The 16,751-nt window shown below is 41.5% G+C and overlaps 1 protein-coding gene across 3 annotated transcripts in view; it reads right to left on the reverse strand.

Annotated features, from left to right (window-relative positions):
* Window positions 1-4,211: 4,211 nt before the first annotated feature.
* The window catches only part of ASCC1 (activating signal cointegrator 1 complex subunit 1), a 97,953-nt gene continuing 85,413 nt past the window's right edge, over window positions 4,212-16,751 (reverse strand). For 2 of the 3 annotated variants that reach the window (XM_084845577.1, XM_084845576.1), the window contains one exon: window positions 5,984-9,443. In XM_084845577.1, coding sequence (XP_084701703.1) covers window positions 9,327-9,443 — 117 coding nt within the window. In that variant the 3' untranslated portion in view covers window positions 5,984-9,326. Of the gene's footprint in view, window positions 9,444-16,751 lie in introns of all 3 variants that reach the window. The other variant, XM_084845575.1, reaches the window with a different exon arrangement.

Below are 16,751 nucleotides of genomic sequence, written 5' to 3' on the forward strand. Positions count from 1 at the left end.
GGGGCTAGAACCCAGATCTCCTTAGTCCTAGTCCAGTACTCTAACCACTACACCATATGTACCTAGGATTCCACTGCCTGTATAAGGAAAAGTCAGAATGTCAATCCTGTAATGTCAGGTATGTTTAAGTTAGCATCTTTCCAGCCACTGCTACTGAACCCATCCCCATCAAGGGCCTTGAAGAATATAATGCCATCTTCAAACATCTCCTCCAAGCCTATACCCAAACATCCATCATCCCTAAATAAGAAAAGAAGCCAAACAACAAGGATTTCCCTTTTCAGAACCTCCTCCAGGAACAGCACACAAACGAGCCTTCTCATTCCTTCCCATGGCCAATAATTTTTTATAAAAAGGCTGGAGGAATCACAGTTGGTATTTAATTATTGGATGACGGGCCAGTTGAAAAGCCTTTTGAGGGTTTTTTTTCCCACTGTCTTGACCTGCCGATCGCCAACTACCAGAGACTTTATAAGGCAAGGCCTTTTCAGTGTTATGTGCCGAAATGCCAGATATGTAGCCTGTCAGTGGACCAGCCTTATTATTTATTTATTTATTGCATTTATATCCCGCCTTTTTTCCTCTTGCAAGGAACCCAAGGCGGCTTACATTATCCTCCTCCTCTCCATTTTATCCTCACAACAACAACCCTGTGAGGTAGGTTGGGCTGAGAGTCTGTGAGTGGCTCAAAGTCACCCAGTGAGCTTCCATGGCTGAGTGGGGACTAGAACCCGGATCTCCAGGCTCCCAGTCCAACACTCTAGCCACTACACCACACTGGCTCTCTCTTATTATGTTTGGGCCAGGGGCACTGATAGGCCTCTGGGCCCCAAATCTGTTTCCCACGGCCATGGATCTATTCCCCTGAGCCCTAAGTGTCAGTTGGTCCCAATGGAAAAAAATTTCTCTCCATTTAATTGCAATTACAGGGGCCAATTTGCAGGGGTGGTGGTGCATGTATTTCAAGGTTTTGTTTTTGCAGTTTTGGGGAGGGTAGGAAGGATCATCCCCTCCCCAAAAACTGCAAGGCCCCATCCCTAATCGTTTTGCACATCAATTAAGCTTAGAAAAATCTTTCCACTGATGCCAGTGGGACGTTTTTTCTAAGTTTAATTACCAGAGTGGGGTGGGGGTTTCTAGGGAATCACAGTTGGGGAGGGGAGGATTTAGCATCCCCTCCATGTACACTGTGCCCTCCCCCCCAAATGGCAATTAAACTTAAAAAAAAAACCCTTCCATTGGTGGCAATGGTGAGATTGGGCCTCAAATCTTTTAAGCAGTGGTGGCTGGTGCCCATTGGGGCTGGTGGGGCAGAGACACAATATTCTACTGAGATTGTTGGAGGAGGGCAGTAGAAGATCATGCACAGCAATTGGCAACTGCATGCCATGCATTGGAGCAAATCTACCTGGTTGTGTGGGATTTCTCTGCCACAAGAGGGTGGGGAAGAAACAGAGGGTCACTGCCCCATTTGCCCCAAATATAGAGCCACTTCTGCATTTAAGAGCTGAACGACGCCGTTGGTTTGGGTTGTACCACTTAAGACTATGGTTGGGGGTCCATACCATTAGAACCTCCTTTAAGGGAAGGATTGTAGCTCAGTGGCCAAGCATGTGCTTTGCAAGCAAAAGGTCCCAGGTTCAATCCCTGGCATCTCTAGTTAGAAAAAAGAAAGACAGGATAAGGTAAGCACATGATGTGAATGACCTCTGCTATACCTGAGACCCTGGAGAGGAAAAGGATGGCCAGGAAGAGTAGCCAGTAGCAGGCTAGATGGACAGTAATCCGACCTGTTGTAACGTGTCTTCTTATGTTCCAGACAAAATATTAGGCAAAAACTAGTATGGGGAAAACACAGGGTGAGAACTCCTTCCCCTGACATTGAGTTTTCTGTGTAGAGGGATTTTAATATATGGAGGAGCACTCAATCATAAGAGCCCCTGCCTGAGGTAGCACAGCCCAGACAGGTTTACCACCTCAGTGAGTACTAGACCTATGCAATTAGTAAATGAAGCACAGAATTAGTACCTTAGCCGATTCAACCTTGGTTGCCTGATTTATGAATAAGCCACATGTGGCTGTAAGTTTTCAGACAATGCCCGTGTGGCACTACGTTCATTACAGAAATGCATCAGCCATCTGTTCCTTTGGCAAAAGAGGCATGATTAAGTATCATGTGACATACCTTGAGCAGAGCAACTTGCTCGGTTTAAGATGCTGCTGTTTACACAGAACATCTTACACAGAGGAAACTGATGAGTGTCTTAAATGGATCCAAAGCTTGTTGTAGTCATAATCTTTTGACATGCTTTAGAAAATATGCAGGGTGATGAATGAGAAAGGAAGGATTTTGTCAAACCCTAGAAATGCCATGATACGATCTCAAGTATTTCATGCCATCAGTTGCAATAGTTTGCACACAAAATATTATTACTCACGGGGAAGGAAGAGTGGATGTGGTTTTGGTAGGTTTTCTTTGGTTGCTTTCTGGGGAAAAACAAGGCTGCAATGCTATGCGCGTTTACTTGAGTAAAGGCCATTGGGACTTACTTGATAGTATTTATGCATAAGGTCAGGGTGCACACATGAGGAGTGGGGTGTCTCCAAACATACTAAGGGTGCAATCCTATGCATGTTTAGACAGAAACAAGTCCTACAACTCCCCACATACTGGGAATTGTAGGACTTTTTTTCTGTCTAAGCATGCATAGGATTTCGCCCAAAGGATCCAGTGTGGTGATGTGGTTAGTGTTGGACTAGGGACCTAAATTCAAATGCTCACGCAGCCATGAAGCTCACTGGGTGACCTTGAGCTAGTCACTGTCTCTAACCAACCTCACAGGGTTGTTGAGAGGACAGCACAGAGCGGGAGAACTGCATATGCCATCTAAAGCTTCTTGGAAGAAAGGGAAAGATAAATGTAATAAATCCTGGTTTCCTGCAATCCCACATATTTGTGTCATGATTACAATCAAGGACTGTTTCCTTAATGAATGCAAGAAAGCCTGAGTTGTTTTTATATTTGGAAACTCAGCTGCAGTAACTCACGTTTCACCATTTGCCGATCATATTTGTACTATCCTGTGAGATATACAGATGCTTGATCTACTAAAAGCCACATATAATCTGATCAAACACAGACCATCCTAAACTGCTTCATCCATCTTATTTATTGTCTGTGTGCAGATGGCACATCATGTAACCTCCTTTTAAGCAACAGATATTATGGACAGGAACTCAGATGACAACAGGATTCAGAAGGATTCAGGTCTATGCAGCAAGGGAGTCCCCCCTTTATTTTTTGGTATCAAAGCATTGGGAGATAAATCTAGGCATGTTTCAGTTGCTAGGGGCAGTGTGACGGGGTCTTTACGCATGTAGTTTTTTGTGAGAATGAACAAAAGAAAAAATAAAATCAGAAAATTCAAACAGGATCTATGTCTAGCTCAGGCATAGGATTGATGTCCAGACTATCAGTGTAAAAGCAGGGAGAAAAAAAGGACTGCTATTGGTATTATTCATCTGTAAGCTCTGAATCCTTGTGGTTTCAGATGCAAAAATCTGCAGTCTTGGGCATACACTATCATTTTCAAGTCAGGGATGCAATTTCAAAGTGGCTATCAAGATGAAAGCTTTACAGTAAGAATAACCCTGTAATTTCCAGCTCGAATCACAAGGGATGGATAACACAGGGCAACATGAGCAGCAGAATCAATTCAGCTGTATTGCACTGCAAAAGATGGTGCTTTGTCAAATGCAGTGCCAAGCTGTCTAACAGGGGAGAAAGCAAATTCTCAAGTCAAAATGCTGTGTTCGAAAATTTAAGCAAGAGCAAGTTGCAAACAGAGAGGCAGAGGTGTACTTAGAGTGCCTGTTTGGAGCAACCTGTCAAATGTTGAGGAGTGTTTGACTGCAGCCCAATGACCCTGGTTCTTAATATTTCTAGCGTTGAGCCTGTCAGCTGAGTTGGTGTTTTGTGCAGGGCACAAATCAATTGCTTCAGCCTCTGTCAGTGAATACTACAGCAATTAACAGGATGACTCAGAAATAAGGGCTGCTTATTACACAATGCAGCACGTTTTGAACTTCCGTGTATTGTATGTCCAGTGGTTGCAGAGTGGTTTGATTTGCTTGTTCCTTGCAGACATCTTGTGCAGGGTCCCACAAGATCCTACAGATATGTAAAAGGTTTAAAATTCAACTCCTCCTATACCCCAACTAAATATTATTTATTAATATAGCACCATCAATGGGTGTGGTGCTTTACACAGTAGAAGAGGACAGGTCCCTACCCCACAGGGCTTACAATCTAAACTTCGACACAGTATGACAACAGAGGAAGAGGAGGGAAATGGAGGCAAGCTAAACAGGAAGAATATGGGGTAAATAAATGAGTGGGGTGGAGGCAGCAGCTCAGCATTGCTAGGCTTGTATATGTCACAGAGATTTCAGTCAGTCATGATTGAGTGACCAGCTGCGGTTTATTAAATTCAGAATTTGTTTCTTTTAAAATGTTTTAATTGTTTTAACATGGTGTTCTATTATTTAATTTCTGCTGTTCACCGGTCTGAAATCTTTTGATGTGCAGCATTTTATAAATATTATAAATAAATGATGCTGTTATTTCAGGGCCATTGGTATACTGAGCTCCAGCCCCCCTTGGAGTGATACAGCAGGGTCACCTTGCCTAGTCAAGACAAAAAAGACAGCTGCACCAATATATTGTGCCTAACATGATTCAAGATGTGTCAGGGCAAATTTTTTACTTGTTTCTAATGTTTCCTCAAGATCTACTTGGAACTACCTTACTTATGGCTCTCGTATTGGTGCAGCTTTTTGTTTGTTTGTCATTTTGGGCTTTTACAGCTTTTTAAAAAATCCTCTTTGTTGTTGCTGGTCACCTTTCCTAATCACCCTCAGCACAGGCTTCTCTCTCACCCACATCCTTTGTGATGCCTTCTTGGCTCCAGTGCTAACATCTATTTGAGGTGTGTCATGTTTCTAGGGAATTTAAATTAAAAAGGCTGTTAAAATTTCTGTAATGTATCAGATACATTCGGAGTTTGCAATTAACCTGCATTACTGCCAAAAATGCATTTTTGGTGCCTACAGGGAGCCTGAATGAGCCTGGATTTTGTGCTTGTGTTTTGCTCAGAGCTGCTTTACGTGATACAGCAGCAAAGACAGGTCATCATGTTTCCACACCATATCTTTTGAAGGGCATTCACATCTAAAAACATGTAGCAAATATACCCCTGCTGCTGTGATTGACAGAGTCCGCGAGGAGTATGTTCACTGTATGTTTTGAGATATGTTCACACACTACAAAAAAGGTAGTCAGCAGGGACTTGTGTTAACTGTAAAGTGTAAATCAGTTCTGTGTGTATGTGTGTGTGTGATCACATGCAGCCTATGTGTAGGTTTGCTTACAGTACTTACAGGAGTATATGTAGGGTGCAAACCCTCCCCAAATCTTGGAGTTAAGCCTTCGTGGAGATACACTAGCTTCTATAGTCACTGAACATGAGAAATATCGCTACCATCTCCTGTGATCACGATTTGCCTTCTCCAATAGAATGGCTTCTGTGTCCATTTATATTTGGGTAGGCTGGAGTTGGCCAACTATTTTGAGATTTACCCAAAGCCTTCACAAGGACGTTGTCAAGTATTGCTGGTACTCGGTCATTACATTTTTAATGTGCTGAGTCCAAACATTTGCACTACCGTATCTACCTGCAATTTAAGATTTTGACATGATTTGTATGCTGTCCTTCAGGTATGCCCCATGCGGAGCATTTATAAATTGTGCATACTGCATTAGCTAGCTGCAAGATTCTGTTCAGGATAGCTTGCAAAATGGATATAACCAAGATAACTCACTATAAAATTAAAAATCTATGTATTAAACAGTTTGCCCTTAAAACATCCATATCAGACATTACAACACTGTTCAGCTTGATAGGAATTAATTCCAGTTCTGTTTATCTCCGTTGTGAATTTTATTTAGTAATTTAATCCAACGTTGTTGAATTAATTATACTTCATACATTATAAAGGACTGAACTTATTAAATATATATATATACACAGAGAGAGAGAGAGAGAGAGAGAAAAGAAAGTAATACAATTAAAAGAAACCCTTTCCAACCTCATTAAAATAAATTATGTTCTGCTAGTTTAGGCTTTGACCTCATAAGTAATGTCTACAGCATGATGGGTCTGCACAGACATTCAGTGTATGGGGCTGAAACAGTGGCAGTGAAAAAGACCCTGCGCTGACTTGTCACACTTCAGGTTAGTCCATTTGGGTTTGTGGTAGTACCCAGAGAGTAAAACACTACTCTCCAAAAATAATTGGAAAAGCAGAATCTGGCCCAAAGTAATCAAATCCAGCAATATTAATATTAAGCTCAATGACAAAGGGCTAGAGAAAAATCAGTGCTTAGATGATAAAGGACAAAACTGGTCAGGAAAGAAAATTTATTGAAAAAGCTTCTATGAGGGAACTGCAGACAAAGAAGAATAAAAATAGTACTTGTGTCCTTTTAAGGGCTTTAATATTTAGCATGTATATTGCTAAGTGCATAAACAGCTTCTTGGTTACTGTAGTTAAAAATATGTTGAGGAGCTTTTAGATGTACTTCTCCTTCTACTGCAGAAGAGATGACTAGCTTTTGTGAACAAGTGGAAAAACACAACACCACAAGAACCCCTCTCAGCCTGGGTAGAGGAAGAGCCAAAAGGACCACAATTCAGCAAGCTGAGCACTTCTCAAAAGGTACTGAAAGCTGTTGTGTGTGGGAGTACTCTCAGGATCAGACCTCAAGCGACTACCTGTGCTCTCCTATGTGACTGACAAAGTTAAAGCTTAGAGCAGCTAAGAGCCTCAAAAGAAACTCTTAATAGCTGAAGAATGTAGGTAATGCCATCAGGCAGCCAGGGAGTGAACAGGGAGCAATGATTCCATATTTTAAGAGTGATCATTAAAATAGTGCATAAATCCTTCTGTGCCACAAAAAGTGTTTCATGCTGTCTACCATGAACTGGGTTTTTTAAATAAGAAGTGATAGAACATCCTGAGAGGCTAACCAAGGAAACAGGGCTTGATTGAGCAAGTAAGCAAATGAAGTATCATCACTGCTGAAAACTAAGCTGCTAATATTACTTAATGTGCACAGTGATCTCCAAGTGATATACAATAAAAATGTATGCACGTTGTCTTTTAACATTGGCAGATATACATCTATTCTCTTTATATAAATTCCTAGACATAAAACTGGTGTGTAACACTCAGAAGAAGATGGATGCTGACTGAACACTTCTTACCAGTACTGAAAAACACATACAGTGACAGGATTCAGACGATCACGGGGGCAAAAGAACCCATTGTGGGATCTTCCCCCCTCCTGTGCATGCTGTGCCTATGACTGCAATTTGCATAATTACTCGTGATGCAGCACAGGTTGCCATGTTGTCTGAACCCTGCACATGGTGTAGCAGGAATGGCTTCTTACCCACACCACAACCCATGGCTTGTAATGGGGGTTGTGGGATGGGTGGGAAGCCACCTCCACTGTGCTATGTTCAGACGACACAGCAAACCTCACTGCATTGCAGGTAATTATGCAAACTGTAGTCACGAGTACAGCACATGCGGGGGAAGAACTCAGGATGGGTTCTTAGACGCCCGTGATTATCCTAACACGGCCAATATCATGAAATCATTTTCAACCAAACCTATGCCAGTCATTAGATTGGCTGGATTCGTTCTTCCAGCGTTTATTCCAAGCATCCACTAATATAGCACATTATTTTCCAGATTATACTAGAATACCTGTACTCTCCTTTGACTTCCTTTCCATTTTCTTTTGATCTATCCTTTCACATCCTATTAATGCCCTTTTGATTTTCTCTCTCTTGTTCCCTTCATTCTGGAGATGGTTATGAATTGAAAGAATTATGGGACTCCTACACAGCAGCTGTTTGATGTTTTTTAAGCTACAAGCCACAATCTTGAGAATCACAGGAAGGGCACAGGACTGTGCACATGCTGCTCTACACGTGGACGCATCAGGCCTATTGTCCATGGTGGCTTCCACATGAGACTGTGCATGAGAATAACCAAGCATTACTACAGGGTGTTTCAAAATGATGGACCCAATTTCAAAGCATATCACCTGCACGAAGAGCCTGTAGCTATTGCAACCGGTATGGCCTCATGATTAAACATCGCCTTAACACATGCCAGACAGTCGTATGAGAGATCGCAAGTTCTCAGCTGGCACAATGAGTGGACTTGCGTGGGCTACGCTGAAAACTCTCTTGAATTCTTCTCACGTTTTCCTCTGAAGTGCGTGGTCGCCCTGTGTTCTTCCCCTTACATAAACAGCCTGTTTCCTCAAACTGTCGGTACCAACGACAAATACTCTTTGGCATTGGCAGATCAATGCCAAAACACCGTTGAAACGCATGCTGCACCACAATTGCGGATTCAGTCTTGCTGAACTGCAGAACACAAAACACCTTGTGTTGCGGGGTCGCCATCTTGCGAATGACTGTGGCTAGGGGCTGTTTGTGCGCTGAGAGAGGCATCTAGTGGTAATCATTTGAAACTCTATGCCCCACCCTTTCATTCATGGGCAGTTCGTGGTTGCAGAGATATAGCGATTTCAAATCGGATCCATCTTTTTGAAACACACTTTATTTCTGTATGTGGTCTTTGATCACCATGTAGCAGAGTTATGCAGACTACGGTCCACCTGGTAACAGCTGATCCCTCATGTGGAAACATGTCTCTTTGCAGGGATTGTGTTTGGAGTGCTTATTTCAGACACAACAAGAGTTCCTTATCAGGCCACATGCGCTTGCAGTCAGTAAAAATCACTTCCATACAACAAGAGAGGAGAGTTTTTGTAAACTGAAAGAGTTGGTTCATGGAGCAATCAGTGTGCCACACAGCTAACATTAGGTATGTGTGTAAAGGTCAGCTATTAAAACACATTGGACTGAAAACTTTTATGAATTTATTTATAGCTAACTTAAACTTAAATGCAAATAGTATTATTTCTTCTGCATCCAGCATTTTTCTTCAGTAAAAACAACCAACCAAAACAACTTATTTAATTGCGTAGCCATGTTTTCACTGGGCTCAGATCATTGTGGATTTGCAAATTCAGAAACAATTTGACTGCCAAGTGCTAAGGCTGATTCAGGAGGACAGAATGACTGTGTCCCACTAACAGGAGCAATTTAAATCATCATCATCTCGTGTATCATGCAGTTCTGATGTCATCATACACAATTGGTTGGGACAGATGAGATTGCACTTCAAGAGAAAGTGAGCTGCCCAGATGTTGCATAGTAACCTGAGTTGTCTGTTGAGAAGCGCTGAGAGAGGCAGACTGAATTCAGTTCCACTTCTCCAAAGTAGAAGTTCTCAAAGAGCTGAAAGAGAAGAAATAGAAAAACTCATGAAAGAGATCCCAAAAAGAATACATTGGGTCTCTCTTGCAAAACATCTTCAAATATATATTTGACCAAAAAAAATTCTAAGATTGATTTCCACACTTTCCTCCCCTCCACACCCATTTAAAAGGAATTATGCTTCCAAGCAGGTATTTTCCGTTTACTATGATTAATTGTTGTTGCAAGATGCCATGTAAAACAGCATGGCAGTTTTAAAAAACTAAGTTACCTTTAGAACACCAGAAACACTTTTGCTGTATCTGATCTATCTATCTATCTATCTATCTATCTATCTATCTATCTATCTATCTATTTATTGCATTTATATCCCACCTTTTTTCCTCCAAGGAACTAAAGGCAGCATACATGATCCTCCTCCTTCCTCCATTTTATCCTCACAACAACAACCCTGTGAGGTGGGTTGGGCTGAGAGTCTGTGACTGGCCCAGTCACCCAGTGAGCTTCCATGGCCGAGTGGGGACTAGAACCCGGATCTCCCGATTCCCAGTCCAGCACTCTAGCCACTACACCACACTGGCTCTAGAAGGAAGAGGTCTCACTGGCAGCCATTAAACCACAATAATTACCTAATGCCTCTGTTTTGAAGATGTGTGTAGGAAAGAAGGCTAAAGCAACTAGAAGATGCATGACTTTGTAAATCTGAGTAGTTAGAAGTCATATCTCAGATACATATTCCATAAATGTCCTGCAAACTGGTCAGGAGATGCATACCTATAATATTTACCTTTTTGAAGGCCAAAGTTGGCCAATGTCTGTTTTCCTGAGGGCTTTTGTATTCCCCAAATATAGGTCCAGAAGCTGGACCTCTTCATGGGTTGTTAAGCTCTATAACAAAGTTGACAACACATAAAAGTGCTTTGCACTTGGAAATCACCAAGTAGGGGAGAGGGCCTAAAGAACAACAATAATGCAATTATGATAAAAAAGATGTCTCGTGGGTTCTCGAAGTACGTCTTGGTTAAGGTACTACATGCAAAACCAAAAGTCAGATGCAACAAAGGGTGCTTCCAGATGGTTGGTTCTTAGTGCTACCTATCAAAAGGCAGCGTTCAGCCATTCTGTCTTTCTCTTAACATATTTTTTGTGGAAAGAAAAGATATGGAAGAAGTGGTAGGAAAACACAGGAAGGTTGTAAATGGAAGACTGGACCCCCCTGTAAAATTCCATGAATGAGGCAGGGTGATTGCACAATAAAGCCTTGTCTGGAAACACCCTTTGAGTAGATTCTATCAGCTACAACATTTGACAACATTTTTCTTTTTCTTATGAGTGAAACCGTGGGCAGCATTTTTGAAGCACTCAAGATTCTGTGGGCTGCCAGAGGCCAGGTGCAATAACTTCACAGATTATATCTGTCCTTTAGCCCACCAGTTGGCCATGTCTCTATTCCTGACATATCACACTTCTTATTTACACAGGCCTCAGGAAAACATAAAGGGAAACGTAATAGTGGAATCATCCTTCAGACTAACTTTGGCTCTCTTCCCCCAGCTCCCCACAGATTGGAATATGACTGCAGCTCACACAACAGGAGCTCAATGACCATGTTCCCAGTAGATTTTAGGAATGAGTTCACAGCCTCTCTCTGTTGGTATGTGATGGTATCAAAGAAGATATGGATTGTGGCTCAGAGACAATGTTGAATTATGGTTTAACCGTGAGACCTCATTCTTCATCTAGCCCTTGCATATAACAGTCCTTTAACTTCGTTGGATGGGGCTTTCTTTGGCGAGAGCTATTTTGTGATGTCCATAATAAAGTAAATTGAATTCAGTTAATTTATGTAGGTTACCAACCAGCACTCTGAAAGTAGCCACCTTTGGCCAGTTTTCCCCAAGATAAGAATAGTGAAACCAGACACAAAAGGTTCTCTGTCCTGATTCCTTCAACAAAGCCTTTAAAGGGCACTTCTCTCTCTCTCACACACACATACACACACTCACTCTATTGAAACACAGTTCAGGAGAAAGATACTCCAGTGATTAACACTGTATAGGAGACAGATGAAAATATGACATCAGAATACATTATAGACAGCCCAGTAATATTGCTTAGAAGAAATATCACATTCCACTGTTCCAGTGCTTTTCTTCATTCCATTAAGAAGCAGGAAATTGCTCTGTCTTAAAATGCAAGTAATGCATTTGGAAAATCTTTCAACAAATACACTAATGTCAAACTCGGTTTAAAACTGCTGTGCCAAATGTCAACAAGGGCTGAGTGGTTTAGCTTCCCCATCACAGAAACCTTAAAAAACCATATTCCCTCTGATTTCTTTTGCATTTTATATCTGTCCCTACAGACCACAGTTCAAGATGGGCACATACAACTCTTCTTGCTATTAAGGACTCCCAGGGGCTTTGAAAAATCTACAACTTCATTAAGCCCTGCTCATCCATAGCTGACAATCCATTGATTCTTCTACGTCTAACCACTGAAATTTGAGTATCTTCTTGGCAGGCATAATCTTATATTTCACCCCTTTCCAGAAATAATATTGAGTTCTCCCTAGCACAGATGATCTCAAACCATTTCTTTATTAGCTTTGGGCATTTGTTTTATGCTCTTTAGCCCTCTTATGCAAAACAGAATTTGCCAAAGTGTGGCATCTGACCCCATAATAGTTTGCTAGGAAAGCCTGAGGGAATGACAGGGATTGCACAAAGATGAGGACACTTCAAGGGAAATTGCAGCTGCCTGGGCTCCCTGCTGTATCATCAATCTTGCTGTAAATAATATGGATGGGACAGGCAGTGGCAACAGGGAGAAGACAGAGACTTCTGGTTGGTTGAGCAGAATACATTGCAGGTTCCGATGTGGTGATGGGCAGGAGGAATTTCAAAGGAGCCAGAGTCTCCAAGGAGTTGGGGCTTGACCAAAAAGGTATAGGGGCCTGGAAACAAGTAAAATGTGCCTAAAATATAAATTTATGTGTCCTTTGTTACATTTATATCCCACTTTTCCTCCAAGGAGTCCAAGGCAATACACATGACTTCCTCTCCATTTTATCTTCACAACAACCCTAGATTAGGCCAAGAGAAAGTGAGGTAGTTTAGGCCAAGAGACAGTGACCGGCCCAAAGTCACACAGTGAGCTTCATGGCAGAGTAGGGACTGAAACCCGGGTCTTCTCATTCCCAGTCCAACGCTCTAACCATTACACCACAAAAGCTCAAAGATTCAATTTTTTGTAAGTATTTTTCCCAGTGTTCTTCCATGCAAGAGTTTCAGAGAATGAAGCCATAAATGAGAATTGCACGGTACATACAGTTCTACTAAGGGTTATTTTGCTAGCCAGCATATTTTAGATTAATATCACTGCCCAAGATATCATGGTATGGCATTCCAATGGTCAAGTGCAGTCTTTCAGGTTCATAAATATTTGGCCACCTGGTCCTTCCAAGTAGGGCTAGAAGAATTCTAGGTATTCGTTCTACAATACACTGACAAAGATAATGTCTACCACACAAAGGGTCCACATAGTTGCATTGTGGTGTCATAGTGACTGTGGAAAATAGTCATATGAATCTACTCTGAGAGCTGATCCTGTAAAACCTGAATTGTTAAAACATTGCTACAACAGTGCGTGGACATGCATATTACATTTAAAAAAAGACCTGGAACGACATCAGAGGCACATAATTAATTTGGAATAATTAGAATTCCAGGGCAATCAAGATTTGGATAATGAGGAGTCTACTTGTATTGGTTCTTATTAAGCCTAGCAAGAACAAATGTCATTGAGGTGTTTAAAAAAGGAATGGTTTTAATGTAATATTTAAAAGAGCGGGCAAAAAGGAAGATTAAAAAATTACTAAAATAAACTCTGTTTTACATAATTATAAAGATGTCATATAATCTGGAATGAGGCTCCAAAATCTTGTGTTCCCACATTCAAGATTAAAACAAAAAATAGTTAAGCAATAATTGTGTGTGTAGGGGCTGTTTTTAAATAAAAATCTACTCTGAATGTAATACTTAGAGGATAATTTTCTGTAGACTACAGCAGTTTTGACAGGGCATATACTTTGTATTCAGAGGCCAAATTGGGATTCTAAGACTACACCTATTTTTATTTTCCATATATTTTAAATAAGTAGCTCTCACAGGTCCTCATAATCCTACAGTTCTGCTTTCTCAGCAAACAAGATGCTCCCTGCACTGCCTACACAACAGGAAATTGTTACTGTCAGTTTATTTGGGAGCCTGAAGATGTTTTTCAAACAAGGGATATTGAAGCATTTATTTGCAGTAGGGGATGTTGCAGTTTTAACTTCTAAGGGGATTATCTGCCTTGAGACAAGCTAACACAGGCAGCAAAATGCAACTGTAGGATGCTGCAAATATATATATTTGAGAAAACTAAAGCAATATGGGCAGTTTTCCATTATGGGCAGTTCCTCTTCAAAAATAGGCTCATACACAAATTTTGTTGCACATATCAACTCCCTATATACACATACTATAGAGAGTCAGAGAGCGCACCCCCCCTTCCTTAAAAAAGCATCCTTCCTGCATAAAGTCTTGTGGAATAAACACTCTCCAAAGTTTTGTACAAACATTCCATAAAAATAGGAGTTGTGGTGTATCCCTCCCGATCTCCATAAGGTGAACTCACCTTCCTCCTGCCTTTGCAATACAAGTAACACAGATCTACTTTTTAGAGATTTGAATGCTGATTCAGCAGGTCATCAGTCTTGGCCCTTCCACTATGATTCAGGTGAACTGTCTACCAGTTTTATTTTTAAAGCACCACTGGTATGTTTCTTCAATTAAATTATCTTTTTTAGGCATAGTGAGTTTAAAAAACAATAACTGCAAAACTGCTGCAGGGGAGGTAGGTTTGTAATATCACAAACCCCCGCCAATCAGCACTGCGCTTGTCTGGTTTTTGCTGCAAACTCTCTGAACCATTTTTCCCTGAGGTCAGTCCTGAAGAAACAATTGGTCATTTACTGAGACCAGGATGACCCTATTGTTCAAAGGAAGGGAGGGGGAAAATATTCAGCAAGAATACACAGAGATATACCAAAAAAAGTACATGTGTTTAGAATAGGATGAAACATCATAAGCCACCTGGTTCCTAAAGATGGGTGCTACTTTAAGGATGTTTAAAAATAAAAGACAGAGAACCAAAGAGAAAGTGAGAGCACTTGTGTGCATTTCCCACAGAGATCTTTGCTAGAACAATTGATTTTTGGAAAGCTAGCTAGCTGTACATTAATCACAAACATACCACAAGCTTTAAGGGAAAACCACAGCCTTTGTTATTCCTGCTTTCACTTGCAAGCCTTCTATTTTTATTGTCTCATCTCCTCATTCCCTCAGGCTTCAGGTGATACGAGCCACTGGAGACCACAAGTAGGCAGATGAGGGCGAGTGTAGTCAAAAAAAGGACATGAGTATTCTCTCAAACACAGAGACTCTTGGGAGTACAGATGGCAGCAGAAGATCTCTGATATCTCAAAGTTTATTTCTTGCTTTTAAAAAAAAGGCTTCTGTGACCCTGACTTTTAAGCCTGGGCTTAATAGGGTCACCTACTTCACATATTAAGTGTACGTTTTGGTACTATTTTTCCCATTACAATCCTGCAATACCACAGCAAAGGCATCAGTGAGTGACACTGTTACAGTGCCAGCCGTAGCAATCCAAAGCAAAAACATGTGAACATTTGCTTGCTGATTTTTTTATTAGTGCACCTGCACTTTAGCACTAAAAGGAAATGAAAAAAAAAAATCAGAAAAAGGCCAACAACGACTGTTGTAAATTAATAGGAAAAAGGGACCATGTTGCTGGACATGTACTGGCATGTACATCCAAGCAGTTATGCGAAGGCATTAATGCAACCAGAAAATGATGGGCAAGCAAAACAGAAAGGCAGGGCTTCAACAAACACATCTTCAACGGCTTCATGGTTCACTCCTCCCACCAGATGCTTCAATAGTGCTTTGGTAGCCATCATGGGATAGGCCAGCAGTGAAATTAACCTGAAAGGCTGGGTGGGAAATAGCCACAAATCAAGCCTTTTTCTCCGCAGAAGTTATGCCCACTGACTGGATTTGAGGGGCTAGTGTTAACTACTCCAACTAATTCCAGAAGTCTGGTATTAAAGATCTATGCCATCTTACTATGGGAGTCCTGAGGCATGCCTGAAGGGTTAAAAACAGGATGGGAGATGGATGTGAGAGTCGCATTTCAGTGGATCAATCAACTATGTTGTAAGCTAAGAAAACCTTGCATTCAGCCTTGGCCAGAGCCAGGAAATTGTCTTTGAAATCTCTGCATTGTCGGGACTTTACCTGCATATCAGTAGCTCAATCTCTACATTATGCTCATGTGGCTGTTAGGACACAGGTACATACCTTCATATGTGGTGGAGTTGTGATGTTTTGGCAGGTCTCTGGTTGCAAATTTTCTAGAAAATCTTTAGAAATATTCAAGTGAACTATTAATTGGGAACCTAAACTTGCACTCTTGTCAGTTTGGGGGGAAGCTCTTAAGGGAATCCTCCACAAAAAAAAAATCCATTGTACACTGCTTAGTTGATGAATATATGAAGATTCCTCAGCGCCGAAGGCACCTGATCTATGTCAGCTATGAGCCTGGTACACTTATATATGACACTTAATTCTCCTAAAGAAATTGAGCTGTCAGGCTTTGTAGAGTTTTGGTCAAACTAGATACCTTCTATGCTATTTGGTATCTGTTTAAATCATGTTAACTATGACACTTCTCTTCCTATGCCCCCCCCCCGAGCCCACATTTTATGCACTTATACCTTCCTGTTAAACTTACATGATATCCTTTCTTTCCATTATTTTTCTACTGTATTCTTTTTGTCTCAAAACTGGATGGGATCTCCTTGTTACATTGATGGAGAGAGCAATCCTATGGCTGCTAGACAGTGTCCAGATAGCCATAGGATTTTTTGGTTCCCAGAAACTGCGCTCCCCGCCCCTGCCGCCTCGTAGGCAACACAGTTCTTCCCTGTCAACTGTGCTTGTAACAGCAGTGCAGAGTGAGCAAAAAGGGGGCATTCCCGGGGGCGGAGAGGGGAGGAAACTGCGGAAATGTCATCCAGCCCCCCCCACTCTGAAGCCTCCAGCTAGACAGCCAAAATCAGCTGTCTAGCTGCAAATGCAGGATGGCCAGAACGTGGAGGCAAGGTCCCCTCCATGTTCCACCTGCCCTGCTTTGGATAGTTGGTTGCCTCTGAATTAGGAGGCGGCTGACCATCCCGATAGGATTGTGCCCTTATTGTCTTTT

This window comes from Heloderma suspectum, chromosome 3 (genome assembly GCF_057233095.1).
Source record: "Heloderma suspectum isolate Gila_16-S chromosome 3, 16-S_ref, whole genome shotgun sequence".
Taxonomy (NCBI): Eukaryota; Metazoa; Chordata; class Lepidosauria; order Squamata; family Helodermatidae; genus Heloderma; species Heloderma suspectum.